This window comes from Malus sylvestris, chromosome 1 (assembly GCF_916048215.2).
Source record: "Malus sylvestris chromosome 1, drMalSylv7.2, whole genome shotgun sequence".
NCBI classification, from domain to species: Eukaryota; Viridiplantae; Streptophyta; class Magnoliopsida; order Rosales; family Rosaceae; genus Malus; species Malus sylvestris.
In genome coordinates this window covers 17,995,271-18,020,942 of record NC_062260.1, presented here as the reverse complement: position 1 = coordinate 18,020,942, position 25,672 = coordinate 17,995,271, and the positions used below count along the sequence as shown (strand labels likewise).

General features: G+C 35.8%; 1 protein-coding gene across 3 annotated transcripts; it reads right to left on the bottom strand.

Moving 5' to 3' along the window:
- Nucleotides 1–19,787: 19,787 nt before the first annotated feature.
- On the bottom strand, nt 19,788–22,854 carry LOC126618444 (transcription factor bHLH57-like). 3 transcript variants are annotated; one of them, XM_050286620.1, is made up of 4 exons: nt 22,231–22,854; nt 21,204–21,884; nt 20,472–20,954; nt 19,788–20,162 (listed from the first exon to the last, which is right to left on the bottom strand). In XM_050286620.1, exons 1-4 carry the CDS (start codon nt 22,264–22,266, stop codon nt 20,076–20,078), a joined length of 1,287 nt encoding a protein of 428 aa, XP_050142577.1. In that variant the 5' UTR covers nt 22,267–22,854; the 3' UTR covers nt 19,788–20,075. The 3 variants fall into 3 exon arrangements, with proteins under 3 accessions (XP_050142577.1, XP_050142506.1, XP_050142643.1); XM_050286549.1 differs by having other exon boundaries at nt 21,204–21,887; nt 22,231–22,844; XM_050286686.1 differs by lacking the exon at nt 22,231–22,854 and adding an exon at nt 21,988–22,009.
- Nucleotides 22,855–25,672: the final 2,818 nt, after the last annotated feature.

Genomic DNA, 25,672 nt, shown 5'->3' with positions numbered 1-25,672 from the left:
CAGATATCAGTCATTAGAGAGATAGATGGGTTCCCTTTGGGATTTGAAGTGTGCGAAGACTACTCTCTGGCTGTAGTACGAGTAGAGTGTGAATCTGAATCAATTCACAACACTATTTCTGTCTTCGGAACTTGAACTTTGTAGTAGAAGGAGGAACTAGGAAGTAGGAATTAGGAAGGTTTGTCTTTGAGTAAGAACAAATTAAGATCAATTTAGTGAATGGAATTTCTAAGTATTCTTGATAATAATGATAAAAGTTGGGGTGTGATATCCACACACCCTTTTTTACTTCTTACACATCCTTTTAATTTTCGGCCGTTGGATCGGATGATGTGAAAAGATCAATAAACAGAAATTAAAAAGATGTGTGTGAGAAGTAAAAAATGATGTGTGAATGACACACCCGTAAAAGTTTATATAAATTATAAATGTTTGAGAGTCTAAATCTCGCGTCAAAAAAATAAAAGCATTTGCTGTTGCTAATTAATTTTGGGTAACACTCACATTCTAATGGTAATTGAATGAATTAGTAATTTTATTTGAATCATTTACAATTTGCTACATGCACAAAGAGTTCGGGTTGAGGTTTCTTAGGTCGTTACATAACGGGTTGATGCGATAAAAAAACGACTCTAAAGCACTTCCACCCATCACAATTCTCCATGGCAAGGTGTACGTCAAAACCTCTCCAAAACACCCTCCACCCATTATTGAGAACCTTGCCAATGGGCAGTCACGAAGGGAGCCATGAGAATTCTAACCTTAAGACCATCTCCAACCCTTGGAGTAAAATCTAAAATTTTTAGCCTATCAAATTTAGGTTTTAACTTAGAAATAGCTTTTCTGCTCCAACCTTTTTGGCCTAAAGTTTTAGCCTCAGATTATTAAAGAATGAATTTAGGTTTTTTTTTTAAATTAACTTTAAAAAAAATTATGTAGACTATCCTAAATTAAATTTATGAACATTTTAACCTTAAAATATTTAAATCCTGATAAATATTGAAAAACCACTCAATTTAGGTGAATTTTGAGTAAAATAAATTTTTTTTTAAATTAGCAGTTGGATTAAATTTGGACCATTAGATCTTTTTTTTTACTATTAGATTTTATTATATTCGATCTCCGTTGTTGGATTTAATAAATATATAAATATAAAAAATAAAAATAAAAAAGAAATTTGAACGTGGATCGTTGGATCAACTAACGACCCATTTAAATGAGGTCGTTGAATCACAAAAACTAGATGTTAGGTTATTATGGCTGCCAACACAAGGGGGACATGCCCATGCGGATGGGGTCCCGCTGGTGCTGCGACTAGCACGTTTGGCACATCCGAGAGTGGTTTTTTGGCGTTTAGGCTTCACATCGCTTTTCCACTCTCACATGTGGGCTCCATCACTAGTTTTGGGCTAAATCTTGGCTGGTATTTGGTTTTTTTAGGTTTTAACACTTAACCCAATTTTAGAACAAGGGTTGGAGTTGGTCTAAGCCCAGCCGTGGCAGGATGACGTCACCTATGCGAACATGTTGCATGAGACCTGGTCAAAAGCTAAAAGTGCAATGATCTTTGCTATGTGACACTTTTCTGGCCTTCTGATTTGAATGACAACTTTAATCCAACGATCTTGACTTCTAAAAAAAATAAAAAAATCTATTATATTTAAAAAAATCTTTTAAATAGAAAAATCTTCATTTTTAACCGAAAATAAAATACAGCCATGTGGCGCGATTATAGTAACATATTCTAAATTATTTTTATCCGTTGAATAAGTGAATCATACATATGTTAATACTAGCCACTTTTAGGCCCTCCAAATGGTGCAGGCCAGGAAAGAGGCCGTGAAAAGCACAAAGTGAAGTCAATGACCAAAAAGAAGATTAAGAAGCCCAAGGCCCAAGGGGATTAGAAGATCTTCTTGAGCATTAAGGGCAACTGCCAACTAGCTCAGCCCGACTAGGTTACGCAAAGTACTTTTTGATTGCAAAAGATATGTGGGCAGGCTGATAACTTTGTGGCGCAAGGTTTTAGGAGCAGGCATACTCAAACGTCAATCATGCCACGTGGCAACCTACAATCAAAATCAGAGGCCTATGATGAGACGTAAAGGTGGTCAAGATACCGCTCGGAGGGATAGGGTTGGATAACCAAGGCCGAGCAAGTCGCTCGACACATATCACTTAGAAAGGGCATGCAATATCAGCTGAGCAAGTGCACTTCACCGCCAAATGTCCAGTTGATGGGTAAAAACTTGTCAGTACGCTAGTCAAGCTATGTGGGCCATTAAATGCCAAAAAATAAGAAAAGGTGAGCCCAAGGCTTCGGGGTTCATTAAGGGCCTATATAAAGAGATCGGAACCTCTTGTAATGAGGTTGGACAACTGATGTAATAGAGAATTCTTGTGTTAAGGCGAACGCTATTTGTAGTCTTGAAATCAAAATCAATACAATTTGAGAAACAAAGTGGATGTAGTCCAGTTTTGAGGGGTATACTGAGTCTATTTCATTTTAGTTTCTATCTCAAGCCCACCAAAGGTTTATTGCTTTAATTTGTTAACTTGCAAATTTTGAGCGTTAACAACAAAAAATAAAAACTAAACATTGTGAATATAGTAACTGCTACATTTATTACTTTTCATAATGGGTGGAGAGTGATTAATTTATGTTAAGACATTGAATGGCCACTTAGTGCTACGGTCTGGTGTTATTTTTCTTCGCTTGGAAGTGAGAGGTCTTAGGTTCAAATCTTGTGGATGGCGAATTCAATACCAAATTAGGCTGCAGATTGTGTGACTTAGCCGAACTCTTCCTCCCCCTAGTGTAAAAATATTGATGTACTAAAAAAAAGACATTGAATAAAAGCTCCCCAAAACCCTAAATCCACCAAAATAAATAAAAATGCTCTTAATTATTGAAGTTAGTGTTTAGTCTCAAAATACAATTTCACGTGATAGTAACATGATATCTTTATGCAAGATGTATAATTTTCATTTCTTATGTGTTTATCAATTTTGGTATCTTATTTATGTAATTCAGTAGATTTAAATCTTGATTTTATCACAAGAACTTTTATTTGTTTTAATATTATTTGCACTCTGTTATATCGTGACATCATAAGTTGTATATTACGACATAATAATTTGGATTTTCGAAGAATAAGTTTTCAGAGGGGGGAAACTAAAAAGGAAATTGAAGTGCATTGTTCCCATCAAACAAATGGTAAACGTTAGTCGCATAAAAGTGTCAACTGCCGGATAAAGTTGTGCTAGTGTTGGAAAGGAACCGATGAAAGAAAAAAACCTAAACAATTTGCATGGAACTATAGCAAAACCCTACCTAAACAGCTGACGGCGTCTACTTTGGTACTAGTACCAACCACATTGAGACTTGAAATTTTCTCTGCAAATTTAAAAATTAGCAAAGGGCAGAAAGTGATTAAAATAAAGCTAATATGATTCGACTAATGCTAAATATTAATCTGGAAATGTGAGATATGTATGGTATTGTCGGGACTTTCTTGGGCGCCAAAAAGTATTCGATATTTTAAATGTTTTAATTGTTAAATTTTAGTACAACGATTAAAATATACAGAATAATCGATAATTCAGAACACCAAGTGGTTTTTGTTGTATTGTCTTACAATGCTGCTCGTTGTCCTTATAAGGTTATATATAAAATACAGGCTCGGGTTTCCAAATAAAACAAACACTTACTTCCATAATCTCAGACAAATGTTCCTTTTGGGTGCATTATTATTGAATATAGTTGCCCGAGGCTGCTTAACCCACTTCAATTAATACATTCCGTTCAAGATTAGTTACTTTAAATTTTTCTTTAATAGTTTAAACCATTCAGCAGTATAAAAAATGAACAGACATAATTTAATTGATGTAATTTTTCTTACTTGATAATTTAATATTTATAAAGATAGAACATCTAGTAGTTTGGACTATTAAAGATTTACTCAAGTGACTTTTCCTAATTATGTAGTACCCATCTGTCGTTTATTTATTTTTATTTTGTTTTTTTGTAGAGAAATGTTAAGGGATTCTCCCAAAAGTGAGAATCTCCGTAAACTCTCTGTCACCTCACAATTTAACATTAATTCCCCTGAAAATATTATACAAAAAACATAAGATAGTAGAGAGTATATAGAGAGTCACTTTTAACAATCTCCTTAGAAAAACATAAGATAGTAGAGAGTATATAGAGAGTCACTTTTAACAATCTCCTTAGCATTTCTCTTTTTTGTATTGACTCTATTTTTTTTAAACGATAATATTACTATAAGGGTGGAGGAGTGGGCTAAGCCTCACAATAAACTAGCAATAATACAAGTGAGAATCAAACCTAAAATCTCTCACTTACAAATAAAGAAAAATACCACTAATTTATAATAATAAGTGGTTGTATCGACTCTATTGCAACATCGATTACCCCATTATCAAAGTTATTGCAAATTATTACAAGTACTTTACAAAAGTTCCTTTGTTCCTTCGGATTAATTTTTCTTAAAAGAACGCAATATATTTTAATTGGGTTGCGAAAAAACTTTTATCTAGCTAGAACTAGAAGAACTCATATGAAGTTTAAGAGTGGGAATAAGATGAGAAAATTGCCCGAGACGAACACTGTTTAAGGCGTGTTTATTTGCAATTTTAGAATGGGAGTAACATAGGGTACTTGAGAAATGATGCATACCTAAGTTGTTTAGGTATAGGATAAACATAGTTTCATTGGTAATGACACATTGTAAACACTGAGAATGGCCTACATATTTTCAACATAAAACTATATATTTATTCTTTATTTGTGTGTTAGTAAATAAGTAATTTGTCAGGAATGAGATGTAACACATATTTTGTTCTTAGTCGGGAATGAGATGTAACATATATTTTGTATTCTCATTCTTTATAAGTAAACATATCATGATTGACATTGTTGAAATGTATTAAACAGGTGATCATAGTGATTAATAATATATGGTCTACATTAATAACAATTTAATTTGATTAATGTTCTATCTCATTAAGGATATTACAATTTTCATTTATCTGTGGGAAATGTTAAGGATACTCTCTCAAAAGTGGAACTCTCCATGAATTCTTTGCAACTCATATTTTGGCACAATTTTCATGCCAACATTATAAAACATTGTGCCAAAAATACGAGGTGGTGGAGAATCCATGCCTACTTTGGGAGAGTTTTCTTAGCATTTCTCTTTATCTATATATCGAATGCAAATCTCTAGTAATTAATGAAACCCTCTTTGTAAACCAAAAGAGGGTGAAAAGACAAATTTGTCTTCTATCACACACAAAAAATGATGGGCAATAATGTAATTTCACATGTCCAAATTATACTGTTTTTTATTGAAGCATCACCTACAGTGATGTTAAAATACCTCCAATATTAAAATAAAATTTAAAATTAAAAAAAATTAAAAACAAAAACCTTCCACTCCCCCCACGTTCTCTCTCTCTCTCCTTCTCATTTTCTAAATAAATATGTTCATACACACAAAGTGTGTAGGCAAATGCTAGTATGGATTAAAAAAAACAGAATTTGTCTGTCTTCATGCTCATATTGTTGTCCCCAAAGAGAGACCATTTGTTGGAAGTATGCCAACAAAGCCACTCATTTGATGTAATAACTTTTTGGAATACTTAATGTATTAAACTTTTATATGTTTAATGGAGGGCAAAGCTTATTGTTAATCACTATTTATTGTATTGTTGGAAGTATGCCCACAAAGCCACTTATTTGATGTAATAACATTTTGGAATACTTAATGTATTAAACTTTTATATGTTTAATGGAGGGCAAAGCTTATTGTTAATCATTATTTATTGTATCATGTGTTTAAGCAATAAGGGAATCCAAGGGATGTATTTGGTCTAAGAGATAAGTGATCTAAATGAGTTAGATTAACGAGACCTTTCTCTTATGTTCATTCCTAAAACGTTCCTAGCCATAGGATTGCCAATTGGGCATTGACAATCCGCTAAGGTTAGTATGTGTTATGTTGACTCAAGCGTGAGTATGACTAGTCTCAAGTCATTTGGTGTTGGACACTAAGACAAACACATAGGTGCTCGAAAGAGTAATCGAGTACATTGAACTACGATCAAAAGAGAGTTCGAACATACATGTCATGTATGAACTCTAAAGTTGCAATATGCAAAGTAGTCCTTTGACCTGAGGCATCATAGATGTCTAATGGTTAGGTCCTTGATCTTTGATCATGTCAACGGCATTCCTTCGGATTGTCCACGGCATTGTTGGGGTCAAGCTATCTAGTCATGTAGGCATATGAATGCACAACAAGGGATCTCTAACCTTCCATGGTGGAAGGAGAATACTCTAAGATATGATTCTAAAGTCTTTGGCCAAAGCAAATGAATATGACTTAGGAAGTTTGTTCCAAATCATATTCAAGGGAATCATATAGGAAAGTATCACATTAGATAGTAGACATGAAACAAACTATCACTTAAACAATGTGATTAAAAGTATTGTATTAGAGAAGGACCGTATTGCATTGTAGTTGTAACTGGATATGTTCTCCAACCAATTCTACTTAGCTTGGGTAACCATGACATACTGCTAGGTGTTACTTATGGTTTGTGGAAGCCCTAATGATTAGCAAACACTAATCATCAAAGAGAGAATTGAAATGTGGTTTCAATTCACAATCGATCGTTAAGAGTAACATCGCCCACTGCCTCGCTAATTGGAACCTAATGGATCGTACACCGAGTAAGGATGTATGTGAAGAAATTAAATGAAATGGATAAGCAATTAAATGGTTTAATTGAAGAATGGTCAAGATTAATTAATTAGTTAATTAATTTTACGAAATGTTCGTATTAGGCTTATATGTTGGTTTTGGGTTTCGGGGCCCAAAAACGTTTTGGTCCAAAAAGCCCATTGTGTTTAAGTTGTATGACAACTAAAACAAAATGGGCAAATAGGGTGAATGGGCAAGCTTGGATTAATTACAAGTTTGCCACTCACTTGTAATGAAGTATAAATTCAACTTTATAGCTTTATTTCTCATAAGGGTTTTCTTAAAGAAATTGGGTGAAACACTTTCTCTCATTTTTCTCTAAAGAGGCCGGCCACTAAGGGGAAGGACATCTAGCAATCTCTTCTTCCCTAAGTCATCCATATCATCTTCACAAGATACATCCTTGGTGAAGAGACTTAGAGACATCAAACTTTTGGTGTTTTGGAAAACAAATCCTCATTTCCTCAAATCTTCAAAGGAGCACTAAAGGGAGGATAACACAAGGAGGATCCAAGGAGCTTGGAGGTGACTTGAAGGCCCTCCACTTGGGTGAATCCCTTGTGTAAACAAGGATGAGCTTCAAGGATAAAGAAACTCTAAATCTTTACTTCTCTTTAATGTTGTTAAAGAGTTTATTGGTTCACCATATACTAGGCTTTGAAAGTCATGGGTTTTATGAATTGTTTTGGATGCATGCCTACTTTAAAGTGTTAATAGCTTGCATGTGTATTCAAATGTTCATACTTGTTCTTAGCTAGGACAAATTTTTTCCTTCAAGTGCTATCAGAGCCTAGGCCTAGTTTATGGTGAATCCTTTTGGGTTTTGTGACTTTCATATTTTGTGATTTAACTGTTGTAAATGTTACAAGCTTTGTTCTTGCATTTTGCTAGAAAATTTAGCATCTCAAATGTTGTAGATGTATTTCATTTAAGCATGAATATTGGAACTAAAATTTGGTGCCATGTATTTTGGGAAATTCGGCCAAATCCAAAGGGTGATTTTTTGGGTTCATGTTTGTCTTGTTAAAATGGTTTTAAGGTAACTTTTGGAACCCCTAAGTACCCTAGGATATTAGCCCTCTTTTGAGTGGTGAAAATTTGAGTTTTGGTGAGTGAAAACATTCATGGAACTATTATGAGTTTTCATGGTGTTCTTCAATGTTCTTGAAGTTCTTCCCAAGAACATAAGGGTTTGAAGATTTGATTCAAAAGTTTTATGTTTTTCATAAAGTTTTGGTTTATTATTTGATGGGTGATTGGTATTGGTGAGAAGTGATTAAATGACTTTAATGTTTGTCAAAACTCATTAATGTTTTACAAAACATTTTCTTACAAACCATCAATTTCACCTTTACCTCACCCACCAAAATCCACTTGCATTTTGCACATGCATGCACAACTTGCATAAAACCCTTTCACACTACTTTACCTCTCTAAAAACCGGCCACCCCCTAGTGGGGGTACTTTTGGGGTCTTTTATGCAATTACATAAAGTTTTGATACTTTTGTGTATTTGCACTTTGGCCCAAAAGTTTACGTTTTTACGTTTAGGCCTAAAAACTCTAAAGGACGAATTGTTTTGATCCTTTAATGATGTTTTTACATCAATAAAATTTTGGGATCTAGTTGTAATTACATGAAGTTGTGGACTATTGTGTTTTTACAAAGTGACTCCAAAAGTTTTTGTATTTGCATTATGGCCCAGTTGTTGTGGTCATAGTTTCCTTTTGGCCCAAATAAAATGAGAACAAAATTGTTTTGTCTCTTTAATGAGAATTGGATTTTCATTTCATTTAGTTCCATTTAAATCAATTCTATGGATCCAAAAACCAATTGTTTAAAGTTGTTTTCTTAGTTAATGTGATTGATTAAGAAAATGGTGATTATGAACCAAAGGCCTCGATAATTGAGCTATGTGATTGGTCGCTTTACATTATGAATGTTTGGGTTAAGTAGATTAGATTTGAATGTAATTTGATTAATTCAATTTGTTGTAAATGGACATAAGTCCATCATTTGTGTTGTAAAAGGGCATAAGCCCTTATTATTATTTCATGTATTCCTTTTGTTTAATTGTATGCAAAATGGAATAGTTAGGTCCAACGCCCAATAGGAAATAACAGTTTAATTGGATTAAACGCGTAACTAAAATCAACAACTATCTACCTTAAACCCAAGGTCCAACACAAGGCTCGTGTTGGATCAAATCGAACGGTTCATAATCATCCTAAAACCTAATATGACTATATAGTCCATATGAGGATGCAATGCATTCGTTAGTAGTTCTATATAGTCTCACTTATTTCTTTGAAATAGTGGGAGTATTATAAACTACTAAATTCATATTAACTTGGACCAATGGTTGTGATAGGCCCAAGTTCTTTTAATATGATTAAAATGTTTTGATGTAGTCCAAAACTACTCCCTCAAAACGAATATTAAGTTGATAAGCGAGAGATGTTTAGAATATCTCTTCGTAGGCCTTCCACCGTGGTGGGCTCCAAGCTTTTGTGACTCATGCACCGGCTTCACCCTATCATGGGGAAGTACAAAGTATGTGCTTACATCCAGGATGAGTCCATAAACATATGATGAGGTGAGTGTAGGCAACGAGGATAGCCAACATCGTATCATCGTGAGGCTATTCTTGAACCCCTTCACGAACTAAGCATGGTGGGAATAACTTAAACTAAGTGCAATGGTGCCAACATCGTATCATCGTGAGGCAACATTCTCTAGAGGCCAAACGGATGGGTAATTACAAAAGTTGTAAATGAATAATGCGTTATTCTCTCATCATTATTTTTGCTAGCCAACATTGTATCATCGTGAGGTGGGCTTGGTAATAGTGAGTCTCCCATAACCCGCTAAGAGTTCAATATAACTCTCGAATTCTATTGAGGGATGTGGAATTTGCCAAAAATAGTGGGTGATACTATTTGATTCAAAGACCCAATCAAATAGTTTTTAAACAAACAATCTAATACGATTTCTGTTATGTTATGTAGTGAACGACATGCCTAAAATTATACCCACCATTATACTTGACAAAATGGGCCTTAAGGGCCAACGTTTCCTTACTTGGTATCGCCACATTGAGATTGTCTCAAAGGTGAAAGACATATTGTATGTGCTTAAGCAATCCCCTCCTCATGTACCTCCTACGAAATTAGCTTCAAAGGAGGAGTGTCAAAATTATGTTAGACACTATGAGGATGACTTACAAGCCAAATGTTTAATCCTCACTTCACTTAGTGAGGAGCTTATGAAGCTACATAAGCACATGGACACTTCTTATGCCATGGTTGAAAGCTTGCATAAGATGCATGACATTGAGACTAGTAATGTACGATTCTCAAATGTTTGTAGTCTAATGAATGCCAAGATGGCAAAGGGGGCATCGGTCCATAAACATGGACAAAAGATGGAAAAGGTATTTAAAGATCTTAAAAGTTTAGGAACTTCCATCGATGGGAAAATGGCCCAAGACTTTTTCCTTGCATCTCTCTCGGATGATTTCACTAAGTTTATTGTAAACTATAAAGTGAATAGATTCGATCATTCTTTGAAAGAGATGATTGACATGTGCTGTAAATTTGAAAAAGGTTTCAAAAGGGACAGTGGGAGTGAGAATGCAATGATAAGGAAAAGGTTGAATAAGAAGAATGCAAAGAAATCCAAAGGAACATGCTTTCATTGTGGAAAGGATGAACGTTGGAAGAAGAAATACAGGCTGCGCATTGCGAGCCTTATGACACGAACTTTTGAAGAGACTATTTTTGTCATAGAGAGTTCTTTTACAGTGAGCTCCAATTCCTAGATATTTGATTCAGGCGCTAGTCAACATATCTGTAATACGATGCAGGGACTAGTGGGGAGCAAGTCACTGAGCAATGGGGAGATGATTATGCGAGTTGAGAACGACACTAAAATCTCGGCAAAAGCAATAGGCACCTACATGCTTAACCTACCCTCTGGGGAAGTCCTGGAACTTAAAAATTGTTTATATTTTCCTTCATATATAAAGAATTTGATTTCCATCTCTAAGCTTTTACGAGATGGGCACTCAGTATTGTTTGACAAAATGAGTTGCACTTTATACTTGAACGGTCGTATTATCTCTCATGGTAATATGATAGATGGACTTTTTCACCTAGAGACGAATAGTGGGATGCACTGTATTGCAAGTAGGAATACCTCAAAACCCAAAAGGGCTAGAGAAGAAGTTAACCAAGAAAAGATGTGGCATCTTAAACTTGGACATGTGAACCTTGATAAGATTCACAAGATGTCGAAAGACGGATATATCCACCCATTAGGTAATGACCAGATGGGTACTTGTGAATGTTGCTTGAAAGGGAAAATGACCAAATCTCCATTTACTGGAAAAGGAGAGCGTGCCACTGAAATTCTAGGGTTAATCCACACTGACGTATGTGGACCTATGTCTACTACGTCGAGAGGAGGCTTCTCCTATTATATCACATTCACCGACGATCACTCTCGGTTTGGCTATGTGTATCTTATGAAGTACAAGTCAAAATCCTTTGAAAGGTTCAAAGAATTCAAGAATGAAGTAGAGAAGCAAACTGGGAAACATATAAAGATCCTAAGATCGGATCGAGGGGGTGAATATCTGAGTAACGAGTTCCTAGATTATCTCAAAGAGTATGGAATAATATCACAGTGGACTCCACCGGGAACTCCACAACTCAATGAAGTTTCTGAAAGGAGAAATCGAACCTTGATGAACATGGTTCGTTCTATGATGAGTTCTGCTGATCTACCAGTAACATTCTAGGGATACGCTCTATATACAACAGCTTACTTGCTTAATAGAGTACCTTCCAAATCAGTTTCACAAACGCCCTATGAGATATGGCATGGAAGAAAGCCAAGTCTTAAACTCATTAAGATTTGGGGTTGTGAAGCATATGTCAAGAAGCTTGAAGCTACTAAGCTTGAAGCGAGATCAGTAAGATGCTATTTTGTGGGATATCCTAAAGAAACTATGGGATATGAGTTCTTCCATCCTGACGACCAGAAAGTCTTTGTCGCCAGAACTGCTAAGTTTCTAGAGGACGAATTTGTTCTCAAAGGAACTATAAGCAAACAGATGAAAATTAATGAGATTAATAATGAACCACAAACAAGCACTCGACATATTGACAACCCTGTTCCTGAACCCCTAGCTCCACGTAGATCTGAACGGGTTAGTAAGCCACCTAAGAGGTATGGCTTAGACAATGACTTTGATGAATTGTACCTTCTAGGTGACAATGAAACAAATGAGGACCCTAGAGACTACACTGAAGCAATGTCCGACATTGATTCAAAGAGATGGCAAGAGGCCATGAAATCCGAGATGGATTCCATGTATCAAAATCAGGTCCGGACTCTTGTAGACCTTCCAGAAGGTATTGTACCTGTTGGAAACAAATGGGTCTTCAAGAGGAAGATAGGCGTTGATGGGAACGTGGAGACTTATAAGGCTAGATTAGTAGCCAAGGGTTACAGGCAAATAAAAGGGATTGACTATGAAGAAACCTTCTCTCCTGTAGCCATGATTAAGTCCATTCGGATTTTGCTTGCTATAGCTGCGTACCATGATTATGAGATATGGCAAATGGACGTAAAGACGACATTTCTGAACGGCTACCTAGAGGAAGAGCTCTATATGACTTAACCTGAAGGTTTCGTGTCCAAGTCTGAAAAGACTAAGGTATGCAAGCCTCAAAGGTCTATTTATGGACTTAAGCAAGCCTCCAGGAGCTGGAACATTCGTTTCGACACTGAAATCAAAACATTTGGTTTTATTCAAAATGAAGACGACAATTGTGTTTATCAAAAGGTCGTTGGGGAAGCAGTAGTATTCCTAGTGTTATATGTAAATGGCATATTACTATTCGGGAATGACACTGCAATACTTTCTTCTGTAAAAGTGTGGTTGTCTAAAACCTTCTACATGAAAGATTTAGGAGATGCATCTTATGTACTTGGGATAAATCTCTATCGTGATAGATCCAGAAAATTAATTGGATTATCCCAATCTATGTACATTGATAAGGTGCTAAGTAGGTTCCAGATGGAACAATCTAAGAAAGGTTTTCTTCCTGTTAGACATGGAATTCACCTTTCTAAGTCCATGGAACCTAAAACTCCTGAAGAGATACGGCAAATGAGTTATATTCCTTATGATTCCGCCATAGGAAGTCTCATGTATGCCATGATATGCACAAGGCCAGATATTGCATATACTGTGAGCATTACTAGTCGATATCAATCTAACCCAGGATCAGAACACTGGGCAGCTGTCAAGATGGTCCTTAAGTACTTAAGAAGAACTAAGGACATGTTCCTCGTGTATGGAGGAGCGGCAGAGTTGCGAGTGGAAGGCTATACAGACGCAGATTTGCAATCTGACGTCGATGATAGAAGTTCCAACTCCGGATATGTATTCACTTTGAATAATGGGGCTGTCAGTTGGAAAAGCAAGAAGCAAAGTGTAATTGCCGATTCCACGATAGAGGCTGAATATGTCGCTGCAGCTGAAGCCGGCAAAGAAGCGTTCTGGATGAAGAAGTTCATCACTGAACTTGGAGTGGTTCCAACCATTACATCACTAGTAACTTTGTACTATGATAATAGTGGTGCGATAGCTCAAGCCAAGGAACCCAGGGCACATCAAAAGAACAAGCATTTTGACATGCGCTTTAATATCATTAGAAGATATGCTGCCGATGGGAAAGTCAACATCCTCAAAGTTGCTTCAACCGATAACATAGCAGATCCACTGACAAAGCCAATGTCTCAAATCCAGCTTGACCGTCATATGGAAAAGATGGGTATTAGATACATGGGAGGATGGCCTTGAGTGCTAGTGGGAGATTGTTGGAAGTATGCCCACAAAGCCACTCATTTGATGTAATAACTTTTTGGAATACTTAATGTATTAAACTTTTATATGTTTAATGGAGGGCAAAGCTTTTTGTTAATCACTATTTATTGTATCATGTGTTTAAGCAATAAGGGAATCCAAGGGATGTATTTGGTCTAAGAGATAAGTGATCTAAATGAGTTAGATTAACGAGACATTTCTCTTATGTTCATTCCTAAAACGTTCCTAGCCATAGGATTGCCAATTGGGCATTGACAATCCGCTAAGGTTAGCATGTGTTATGTTGACTCAAGCGTGAGTATGACTAGTCTCAAGTCATTTGGTGTTGGACACTAAGACAAACACATAGGTGCTCGAAAGAGTAATCGAGTACACTGAACTACGATCAAAAGAGAGTTCGAACATACATGTCATGTATGAACTCTAAAGTTGCAATATGCAAAGTAGTCCTTTGACCTGAGGCATCATAGATGTCTAATGGTTAGGTCCTTGATCTTTGATCATGTCAACGGCATTCCTTCGGATTGTCCACGGCATTGTTGGGGTCAAGCTATCTAGTCATGTAGGCATATGAATGCACAACAAGGGATCTCTAACCTTCCATGGTGGAAGGAGAATACTCTAAGATATGATTCTAAAGTCTTTGGCCAAAGCAAATGAATATGACTTAGGAAGTTTGTTCCAAATCATATTCAAGGGAATCATATAGGAAAGTATCACATTGGATAGTAGACATGAAACAAACTATCACTTAAACAATGTGATTAAGAGTATTGTATTAGAGAAGGACCGTATTGCATTGTAGTTGTAACTGGATAGGTTCTCCAACCAATTCTACTTAGCTTGGGTAACCATGACATACTGCTAGGTGTCACTCATGGTTTGTGGAAGCCCTAATGATTAGCAAACACTAATCATCAAAGGGAGAATTGAAATGTGGTTTCAATTCACAATCGATCGTTAAGAGTAACATTGCCCACTACCTCGCTAATTGGAACCTAATGGATCGTACACCGAGTAAGGATGTATGTGAAGAAATTAAATGAAATGGATAAGCAATTAAATGGTTTAATTGAAGAATGGTCAAGATTAATTAATTAGTTAATTAATTTTACGAAAGGTTCGTATTAGGCTTATATGTTGGTTTTGGGTTTCGGGGCCCAAAAGCGTTTTGGTCCAAAAGGCCCATTGTGTTTAAGTTGTATGACAACTAAAACAAAATGGGCAAATAGCCCAATAACATTAATATGGCCGGCCATTAGGGTGAATGGGCAAACTTGGATTAATTACAAGTTTGCCATCACTTGTAATGAAGTATAAATTCAACTTTATAGCTTTATTTCTCATAAGGGTTTTCTTAAAGAAATTGGGTGAAACACTTTCTCTCATTTTTCTCTAAAGAAGCCGGCCACTAAGGGGAGGGACATCTAGCAATCTCTTCTTCCCTAAGTCATCCATATCATCTTCACAAGATACATCCTTGGTGAAGAGACTTAGAGACATCAAACTTTTGGTGTTTTGGAGAACAAATCCTCATTTCCTCAAATCTTCAAAGGAGCACTAAAGGGAGGATAACACAAGGAGGATCCAAGGAGCTTGGAGGTGACTTGAAGGCCCTCCACTTGGGTGAATCCCTTGTGTAAACAAGGATGAACTTCAAGGGTAAAGAAACTCTAAATCTTTACTTCTCTTTAATGTTGTTAAAGAGTTTATTGGTTCACCATATACTAGGCTTTGAAAGTCATGGGTTTTATGAATTGTTTTGGATGCATGCCTACTTTAAAGTGTTAATAGCTTGCATGTGTATTCAAATGTTCATACTTGTTCTTAGCTAGGACAAATTTTTTCCTTCACCATTAAAGTAAGAAATACCACAATCTCACTCCATACTTCTTCTACTTGCATATATTGAATTAAAATTTCCAGTTCAATTCATATTTTTGGCATTCACTTGTATTATCTGAAAAACCAATTTCAACTTGATGTTTTACTTAGTTTCTCCATTTATTACTTAGTATGATCTTTTGGATGCCTTTCTTTCTCTCTTTTTTTCCTTTTGATTGCATGTCTTGGTTAGTTCCATTACTTGAAAATTTCAGTTGGCTAATCATGTTACTTAACCTAAATGTCAACTAAGATTAAGGAAATGATGAATAAATAAGATATTGACTTCAAAGTTCAAAGAAAAAGGGAGGAAAAGAAGGAGGAGGATATTCTTCCCTCCTAATCTTTTCTCCTTCTCTTCCCTCCTCTCTTACTGGGAAGATTAGAGTTAAATTACGTTAATATCTTATATTAATTTTTTATAGAGACAATAAGACAAAAATCAAAGTGTGAGAGGAGGAGAGAAAAGGAGATGAAAATAGGAGAAAAGAGAATCCTACTCTATAAAAGAAGGACAAAAAAATTTAACCTGGATGGAAGACTAGATTGGGACTGGCATTTGGACTGGCCTTGGAGAAAGGCTGTTGAGAAGGAATAAGAAATGCAGAGACCAAAATTGACGACTAGGACTAGGGCTTGCAAATAGGGATATGTGCTGTAGCTTTTGCATGCCTGCCTTTACCCCTCTCCAGTCTTCATCCATATGATAATTTTCAGGCTACTTTAAATGGGATTTTTAATTTTCTGTATCTTGTTACCATTTGACTTTAAATTTTCCATTTCCCCCATCCTTTCAAGCCCATTCCTCTCTCAACAAAATCCTCTACCGCATCACATCCTCTGCCCGTCTCCCTTATTGACATCATTTCATCATGCACCATTAGTTTTAATAAATCTTGAACCATATGCAGCACATCTTTACATACTGTAACAAGTACAACAAAAAGAGTTATAGCTAGGTAACTCGTTTGTGGATGCAAATTTCCGTCTTCTTCTTCTTGGACAAAATTGCAACTAGAAAACAAATAGCACCTTAGGTCAAGGCCAAGAGTCTCACGCACCCACGATGAATGGGGGGCTTTGGCCGAAGAACCTCCGATGCCAAAGTTAGAATTTTGAGGGAAAAGTGTTTGGAGAATTTAGAGAATTTTGCAAGAGAGTTGGAATTGAGTTTTGGAGAAAATGAGGTAGTATTTATAGGGGTATGGTCATCCCCCTTGGGAAGATGGGGACTGACCACTTGGATGGTTTTTTGGGTGTGATTCATAATTTGTTAGCTAATTAATAAATTAATTGAGTAATAAATCAATTAATTAGCTAATTAATATAATTTGAAATGAATGATTTGGGACCTTATGAAAAAGATTTGATGGGGATGGATGAGATAGGTTTTGAATAATGAATCAGGATTCTCTCCTGAGCATTTCCCTAGGGATCCTGGATCCCTCAATCTTGTCTGTTCATTTTATATCGTGCGGTCAGTTTTCGTTAGGTACTATTCATATTTGGATTTTAAAATTTAAATGATTTCTGACCGCACGATACACGATGAACGGACATGATTGCAGAATCCCTAGGGAATGCTCAGGAGAGAATCCTGGTTCTTGAATAATTACCTATTTTTGAGCGCTTTTGACCTTGATTGAGTCATGATTGTCCATTGCTTGCGCGTAGGAGTTCGGATATTACTCGAGGGTAATTTTGTCATTTTCACCCTAGAATCCATTTGTCACCTCTATATTTTTCTTGATTAACTTTTGCTCCATATCATTGATTCAGACCATTCATATTTGTAGAACTCATACAATAAAAATTATCAAAATCATTTATATGTCAACTTGTTATTCACATGAAACGAACTTAAGACCATTCACATATAATATAAGTATAAAAAAAATTACTAGACTGTGTAATAGTAAGTGGCAAAACAAAGTTGAATAATGGAATTTTATGTTGTAATGTTCGACCACAAGCACCAGGTGCAATACATGTGGGGGTGGTACCACTTTATCCGGCCACAATACATTTATCTTTAGCTATAATAGGTCGCATGAACTTATTAGGCAACAATAACTGTAACAAGTTCTTTTCACAAGCTTCCAGAGGGCACATGGGAGTGAGCCAAATTCAGCTGCACATACTGCCAACTTAAGTTCACATTTCAAGTTTCTGTAGCCTAACCTCTCTCATCTTATGTCTTATATCTCAAGGGCTATTTTACTAACACAAATCCCTCAAGTTAGTTCCAACAGTAGTAAATAAAGTTTTGTTGGGTTTTGGACTATAGAATTGGGCAATTAGAAAGGTTTTTATCCTGTTTCAACTTTCAAATTTGACTCGCATTAGATTAGATTATCAATTCTTTCTACCATACAACAATATACTCATATTGCAGATCGAGCGGTCTCTTTCTACCATATAATACCAACAGGATCCTCTCGGGATCCTTTTTGGTGAGGATCTTAGGAATACATGAATCGTGTCCGTTTATCGTATATCGTGCGGTCAATTTTTGTCAAGTACTGCTTGTGTTTAATTATAAATAAAAATATTTAAAATAATTTCTGATCGCACGATGTACGATGAACGGACATGATTTATGGATCTTCGAGATCCTCACAAAGAAGATCTAGCGAGAATCCGGATTCCATATAATAATCTACAGACATTGCAGATAAAGGGGTAAGTATCATTACATACTCTAAAAGGGATTTAGATAGATAAAGGGCTTGTTTGGTATTGTTGTGTTTTGAAAAAAAACTGCTTCTGATGTGCTGTGAGAATAAATGGTTGTGAAATAAAACAATAGAGTGTTTGATAATTTTTTTTTTTTGTAATGCTTTTAGCAAAAAAAGCAGTGTTAAAATGTTTGGTAAATTTTTTTGTAAAACCGCTTCGAATGTGTAAAATGACTAAAAATATATAATAGTTTTTTTTTATCTTTTCTTTTATTATGACATTTATAAGATTTATATAAATTATTTATAAACAGTTGTGAACTTCGAAGAATATACTTATACCTTTTTTTATTAAGATATTCTTAATTTTTTTATTCTATTCTTTTCTCTAAGAGTTGTTTTTTCTTTACCATGTCCCTATTTTATTTTTGTAGAACCCTTGTATATTCTATCTTTGCTGCTCACTTCCTCTCTCCCCATTCTTTCTCTGTCTCTCTCTACTTGATCCTAAGGAAGGCTAGGTTGTGGGGAAAGGAAGGCTCGGTCACATCGAACGATTCGCGGAAGATGGATAAGCTCCGATTTCAGGACTTACCGTCGGTGTTAGCGGCAAAGATGTTAAGGCTTTCCGATTGAGATTTTGGATATCAAGCAGAAGGGTGCAAATCTAGCATTCTTTATGCAACTCAAATTTTGACAAAGCCTAGAAATCCGAAGAAGATGTCTCGAATTTTGACAAAACCCAGAAATCTGACGAACCCCCCGCCGCTCCTGTCCCAGAAATCCAAAGAAGCTCAAAGTTAGAGAGGACGGAAGAGAGACGTGGCAGGGTCGGCGACGAAGTCGACGGGTATAATGTATTATTTATTTAATTGCTAAAGGCCATATTGGGTATTGGAAAATTTCATTAAAGGCCTCAGTACCTCTTGCAAAATCAGTTTGAGCAGAAGCTGGGCAAGCAAAAAAAGCCGGTTTTTCAAAGCTGGGTTTTGTAGCTTTGTGTTTTTGATTTTTTTTTTCACTCAAAACTATAGAAAAAAAACTGAAGTTAAATGTTTACCAAACATAAAAATGTTCCTAACTTTTTTTGATAACCAATTTTTTCAGAAGCACCATAGTACTAAACCAGGACGAACTTATTCTTTATTGTATGGCTAGATTTTTCCTACAGTATTATCTCTGTAGGCCGAAAGAAAATTATAGACTTCAGAAACCCAAGAGGCAGGAAAAAGGTGTAGGGTTAAGGACATGCATAAAGCATATACAATGATGAAGCACCCCAGATACTCATAGGCCTCCCAAAGTCAAATATAGAAAGAGAAGCCTCCATTTCAAAGTTTGTAATGATGGGATCGAGATATTCAATATGAAGTGGACCTCAAAATCCTCCAAAAATAAAATAAAAATTAAGAATAATACTAAAAAGATTAAAATTTTAAACTAAATTCACAAATTAATTTTGATTTCAAATTTTGGTCTCCTTAACATTGCTAAAAAATAACTAAAGCATCACAAAATAGGTCATATTCTTCTACTTAATTAAATAAACATGAATTTTTTTTATTTTTTTTGACAAAACAAAAAAGATAATTTAAGAAACAATCAGTAAACATAATCTGCCTTGTCACACACAACACCCTCACAAGTCACAAATTTACATTCTAGGAGGTGGAAGCAATGTAAAAAAGCATAGGTGCCATTTTTTCTGCTCCCCCATCTTCCAAATATCTCAAAAGAGTGAAAGACCTTACATTTCTCCCTACTCTGTCTAAGAACTGAAATGAAAGTTAGCTGCTTTCTGGAGCATCCTCTGACTCACTGAACAAATCAACTGCTACCATTGATGAAGCTGAATATTTGATGTACTGCTTTTGCAATTTCATCTGCTGATCCTAAATGACAACCTTCTTCTATCTGCATTTATACCAAATTCAAATTCCTCAAACCCATTATAATGTGAAAATTTAGAATAATTGTATTCTTGACTTTCTACCGAAAAAACAAATCTCAAAATACTAAAAAAAAACTTTATATTGTTATATTATATTACACACCTTCCCAAGAAGGAGGGTAAGAGCAGTGAAAAAAAAGTAGCATATATGCTTAGCCTGCTAGATAGCTAAGGTAGCTTGAGATGCAAGTCAGAATGTTTGACTATGTAAAAAACCAAACAGATAAGACAGAATGGAAAAATATATAGATATATAAGGAATTAATATATACCTCGAGATTGAAAGAGTAAAGAACAGTGTCTTGTGAAGATGTAATGTTGAGGTGCAAAACAGTTAGCCTAAGATCTTCCAGTGCAACAATGGCTTTCATCAGCTGTCCAGCTCTCCTTTGGCACTTCACCTTTAAGTTGACATGGGATTGGATCACAGTGACATCTATGTCTGCAGCCTCAGACTTGTTCTGAGCAGTGCCTTCATCGTCGAAGGTGGCGGTGGTGCTTTCTTGATCATGAGACCCAATTCTGCATTGGGAGAGACTCATGAACATTCCATTGGATGGCATTGCCATGCTGCAGGGAGAAGAGGAGGATGCTGATGAGGAGCTGAAAGAGCTGTTGTTGTCACCAATATTGCTCATCCCTTGGATTTGATCAGCTGCTTTTCTCGTTCTCTTTTGGGCTTCAAGGGAATGAAGTAGCTGCTCCAATTCCTTCACAAAATCTATTGCACCCCCAACAATTGATGCTTGGTCACCCTTTTAACAAAAACAAAAAACTTATTTAAACTGACAAAAAAAAACTCATTACTTCAAGCTAATTAACTTGCGAAAAGGCCGTAGCGATTTTGGCACTCTCCTTTTAACCATCATAATCCAAATTGTATGGTTACAATTTTATTTGCAAGCTCCGAAAAGAGTGCAGAAGGCTAAAAGGGGAGTGTTAAAATCGCTAGCGCGTGTTCATAAAATTATAAGAAGATATAGATCGTGTGAATACGATTTTACCCTTTGAATGTAGGAAGTGGGCATGAGGGACCTGAGGACATTGAGATGGTCATTCATCTGGCGGCGGCGGTTGCGCTCCACCGCAATGTGGGTCATCCGCTGGCTCTCCACTTCTTCCTTGTTCTTGGTTGGCCTTGTTCTCTTCCGCTTTCTCCTCTCCCTGGTGGCCGGAGTAGATTTGGGTTGCTGGGTTTTCTCAGCACCATTTTGTACCTGAATCCAGGTAGGTGGTGGTGGAGACCCAGCAACTGAGCTGGGTTTTTCTTCCCCTTGGTTGCACTCAGAAATAGAATGGTGGAGATGAGAGTCTTTCCCTTCTGATTTAACAGGTGAATGTTGCAGCTCAACCATTGCATGGGTCACACAGCTCTCAAGCTCCAGAGCTTTCTGAATTGGGGTTTCCATTTCAGGCATGTAATTTTTATCCAACTCCCATGGTTTTTTGAAGTGTTGGAGTTTCAAAAGTGCTTGAAAGCTTGGCTCTTTCAATGGAAAATAAGGTGTGGTGGTGGTGGTGGAGGAATCAACACTTTGTAGCATCTGGAGAAATGGCATTCTGTCATCCAAGCTTGGCAATGAGAGGTGGGGGTGGTCGGATTCTTCTTCCTCCTCAAATCTCAAGCTTTCTGTGGTGAAATTCAAACTTTGCTCGAACGGAAAATCCAAATGCTCACCAAAGAACTGCTGCAACACCATAACCCAAGAAATAATTTTAAAAATTCTGTTGATAAAGAAAGAGAAAAAGGAGGAAAAAGGGAAGAGCTTTACTGGGTTTCACACCTACCCTTTTCTAATAAAACAAAAGAATTCAACCTTCAAGTGGGAAATTTGGAATATAAAAGTAGAAGGAGAAAAGAATGTAAAAGAGGAAATTTATAGTTTTTTTCCAGAAATAACACACATTGCATTGAATGCAAAAGCATTTTTGAGAGGAGTAAATGCAGTCCATTTCTTGATGCAAAAAAAGGGACTAATGAAAAATAAAGTTTATGTACAAATTGAGCAAAATAACAACACAAGAACATACACAGGGATTAATGGGTCCTTGAAGAAGCCTCTCCATTACAGGCTGCAGAGAGAGAGAACAGCAGTTTGTTGGGTGTGCCTTAAATTTTCTTTCCTTCTCTCTCTAGAAATATATTACCCACATTCCATTGATGCTAACAGAACAATGGCAATAAATGTGAGAAGCCCCAATGAGAAGTGGAAGAAATATGAGACCCCATGAATCCAACAACACCATAAATTATATTCCCTTGTTTTCTGATGGGAGTGAAAATATGCTCTTAAAATAGAACAATATTAAATGCTGAGCTGCTTTAGCCTTGAAGAACTAACTCAGTGAGGAGACCAGAAAGAACAGGTAGAGAGAGTACTTTGGCACAAATGTTTGAATAAATGGGCCTCCTCCTTCCAGTCCTCCTTCTCCTAGAGAGAGAGAGAGAGAGAGAGGTTAAAGAGGTGAGGTGAAGAAAATGGAGGGTGAAAAGTAACAAAGGGGATGAGGTAAGAAATGAGGGGTGGAAATACTCTCAAACTGATTGAGAAGATATGTTGGTGATGCTTAGATATACATGAAACTGAGAGAGTTGGTGAGACTGAGAGAGAGAGAGAGAGAGAGAGAGAGAGAGAGGGCTAGGGTTGTCTGGTTTACAAGGTCCCAAACATTATTGGCGGTGGCAGTTTTGTCCAGCTGCGAGGACAAAGTTGTGGGGACTAGTCTCTCTCACACTCTCTTTCTCAGTGCAAACTGCACAGCAATGGGATGGAGGGGGGAGAGAGAGAGAGAAAGAGAGAGAGAAGTTTTGGAAAGTCCTACGGATTGAGTCACTTGTCTGATGATGGGTCCTTTCTCATTCCACACTTGTCCAGCCAACCCTGCAGCCCAACCCAACCCAACCAACCCAGAGTGAATTTATCCATGATGTATCCCTTATTTACTTCTCTACCTGTATGGCTGTATACAGTATACATACCTAGACAAGATGAACAATTTACATAACACGAATTCATCGTAGCGTGGCGTCCTTTGCTAATGAAATAAAGACATATGGATAAAAGTAAACACATGTCTTTACTTCATTAGCATGTGATGCCACCATAACAGTGAACCCGCATCATATAAGTCATTCTCCCTAGACATAACAACGTGACATCCCTTTTCTCGTATTTGTGTCATGCTGATCACAAACAACAGTTTTAACTGGTCATCTAGACTCAAACCGTTAAGCTTGAAACGAAACCACTTGTGAATAATGGTTTGTTTAATGGGTGACCCGTGAACAAAAAAAAAACTTGATTTTGGAATTCTAAAGGCTTAAAATATTGACAACAAAACAAAATACTAATGACAATGATATTATTTAGTATATAGTGTAATTATTGACACTTCAAAAAGTGTCAGTATATTTTTATAAATTCGTCATCAGTTGTCCCCCTTTTAAAAAGAAGAGTATGTGATGATATTATTAGATTGCAAATAACAAAATCTAATAATATGTACAATATCTCTACTAATTAATAAAATCTTATTGTCAACCAAAACCCTATGAAATTACAAGTTTAAACCTCTAATTAAAATAAGACATGAATAAGAAATATGGGGCAGAAATATAATTTCATACAACCAAATTTTACATTTTTTTTTCAAAGCCTCGCCTACATGTAATTCTAACATATCTCTAACTAAAAAATAAAAATAAAAATAAAAAAAACTTCCCACTACCACATTCTCTATCACTCTCTTGAGTCTCTTTCTCTCTCCTTCTATTTCAAAAACAAAAATAAAAAATTTTCTCACACTTTTTTTGTGTGCCTATATGATATATTATAGGGGTCTTTTGATATGGGTCAAAAGTAACTAAAAATTGGACCTATTTCAAATTTTCCCTATATTTATTTATATTACTAAAAGTCACACTTGTAAGCTTTGTTTGAAAATACAGTTACAATTCAATATATTTACATAAAAATAAAATAAAAAAAATAAACCAATCCAACTGTTATCAAACCGACCCGATAAGCCCAACACAAAAGAACAAATTTTCGTGTGAATTAGTGTTGTATTAACAAGTCATGTACAATTTCACCAAATCTATAAAGCCCCAATGAATTGCTGGTTATGGTTACAAATTTTATTGAACTTCCTGTCCAACTGTTACCAAATCGACCCGATAACCCAACTCAAAATCACAAATTTCTGTGTGACGTGTTGTGTGAACAGATCTTGTACAACTGTTAACAAACCGAACCAATAAGCTTGAGAGAGTTTTTAGTGTGATCGGAGTACGAAGTGGTACACCACATGTTACTATACAAATCATGGGATATGTATGTTTAAAAATTAATAACTTAAACTATAAAATTTCTCGCCATTTATATAATAACACAGGGTGGTCCGGTCACAATAAAAAATTTATCCTATAAGCCCAATCCGAAAGTGCAAATTTCCATGAGAATTGTGGTGTTTACGAGTTATGTACAATTTTCCCAGATCTATAAAATCCTTTTTGAACTGCAACTTTTGGTTGCAATTGAACTTCAAGTTGATCTAGTATTTTGTAAAGGAAAATGATTTTTACATTCTCCTTGTCCTCGTGCACTTAAACTTCTTTTTAGTGTTTAGATCAAACAAATCAAACAAAAATTAAGAGATAAAAACAATAAGATAAGAGTAGAATGAGAAAATGAGAGTGAAAATTGCTACACTAGTAAAAACACTAGCAGTTTTGATTGAATATCTCAAATAAATGATTTGTTGATATATGCTTGCTAAAAGAATAGACGATTTACTAAAATTTAATATTAAATACTAACCCCTTTTGGCATGAAATGAGCAAATGGAGGTGGATCTGCATCAAGATTTCGTATTTCCATCTTAATCACCGACCGTGAGAGGAGGGTTCTAGGTCCCAAGGGGAGAATGGTTGGTGAATGGGTGTCTTTAGAGGTTTAAATAAGATTGAGAAAGAAAAAAAAGTTGCTTGTTTTATTATGTTTCGTTTGACATTGTTTTTTTCGCCTAAAAGATACTTTCCTTTAAAATTAAGCAATCAAATAAAACATTTTGATCCATAGAAATAAATAAATAGAACATTTTGATTAGTTTGAAAGCATTGTCCTCCTAATAACAGTTTTCACTATGCAACCCCTAGAATACTTATCAAGCTGCTTTTGTAAGAAGCAGAAATGAGTTCGTAATGAATTTTTTCACTTTCTGCAATACCTTATTAGTTGAAAATAACGTAGTGTACCCTTCTCTTGTGTTTCTCTCTCATATTATCTCCCAAATATGCATACTCTCCGTTGAGAAACAAAACTCACCACCAATGGCATATCCAAGATTCTAATATCGGGTGATCCTAATATAAAAGCTCCGCAAAAATAACATTGAAAAATTAAAAGATAAACTACCAACTTTTGATTCATAATATTTGTACAAACAACATTACACGACGATATTTCATACT